Source organism: Odontomachus brunneus, unplaced genomic scaffold (genome assembly GCF_010583005.1).
Source record: "Odontomachus brunneus isolate Ranch 3 - 2012 unplaced genomic scaffold, Obru_v1 Obru_scaffold_010, whole genome shotgun sequence".
Lineage (NCBI taxonomy): Eukaryota > Metazoa > Arthropoda > Insecta > Hymenoptera > Formicidae > Odontomachus > Odontomachus brunneus.
In genome coordinates, this window is record NW_022639460.1 from 2,128,580 (window position 1) to 2,129,172 (window position 593).

A 593-nucleotide genomic window follows, 5' to 3' on the forward strand; every position below is an offset into this window, starting at 1 on the left:
CTCCTTCCTGCACTTCCTCTTCCCGTCGATCTCTGACATTTCAACCAAAGCTCGTTGACAGTTGCTATTTCATCGCGTCGGTTCGTCTCGATTGGACCAGAGAGTGGCGCACTAGGAAACATTTATTTTAGCACTACTTATATTCTTATTTCACTGTACACAAAGAGTCAAGATGGATGTAAAATTGGCGGCGGCGATGCGGAGGTCGTGCCCGGGGTCAACGGTGACTGTTTTCAGCTCTGTTTGACCCGTTTCCTGGGCGGTCCGATCGGCGGGATTTGCTGGGTGGCCAAAGCCCGAAAAGCCTCCGCTATTAGGTGCGGATGGGAGTGTACCATCGCCTTGAAACCCGCTGTATCCATCACATCCGTGGCATGTCTGTAAATAATCAGTTGAATTAGATAAGGCGTCGACGAGTTGCTCGATTCACAATCAAATCATATAATTTTGTTTCTCATGAACCATTATAAGCAAATCAAGTACTCGTGCCTAAAAAGATGTATCATTGTTATTAGGTTGATGAAAAATTACTCATGTTTGTCAAATATAAATATATATATATATATATATATATATATATATATATATATATA

General features: G+C 41.8%; 1 protein-coding gene across 4 annotated transcripts in view; it reads right to left on the reverse strand.

Moving 5' to 3' along the window:
* Positions 1–6: 6 nt before the first annotated feature.
* LOC116840472 (protein roadkill) overlaps positions 7–593 on the reverse strand; it is a 223,911-nt gene continuing 223,324 nt past the window's right edge. For all 4 annotated transcript variants that reach the window (XM_032807234.1, XM_032807232.1, XM_032807233.1 and 1 more), the window contains one exon: positions 7–378. In XM_032807234.1, coding sequence (XP_032663125.1) covers positions 234–378 — 145 coding nt within the window. In that variant the 3' untranslated portion in view covers positions 7–233. The remainder of the gene's footprint in view (positions 379–593) is intronic.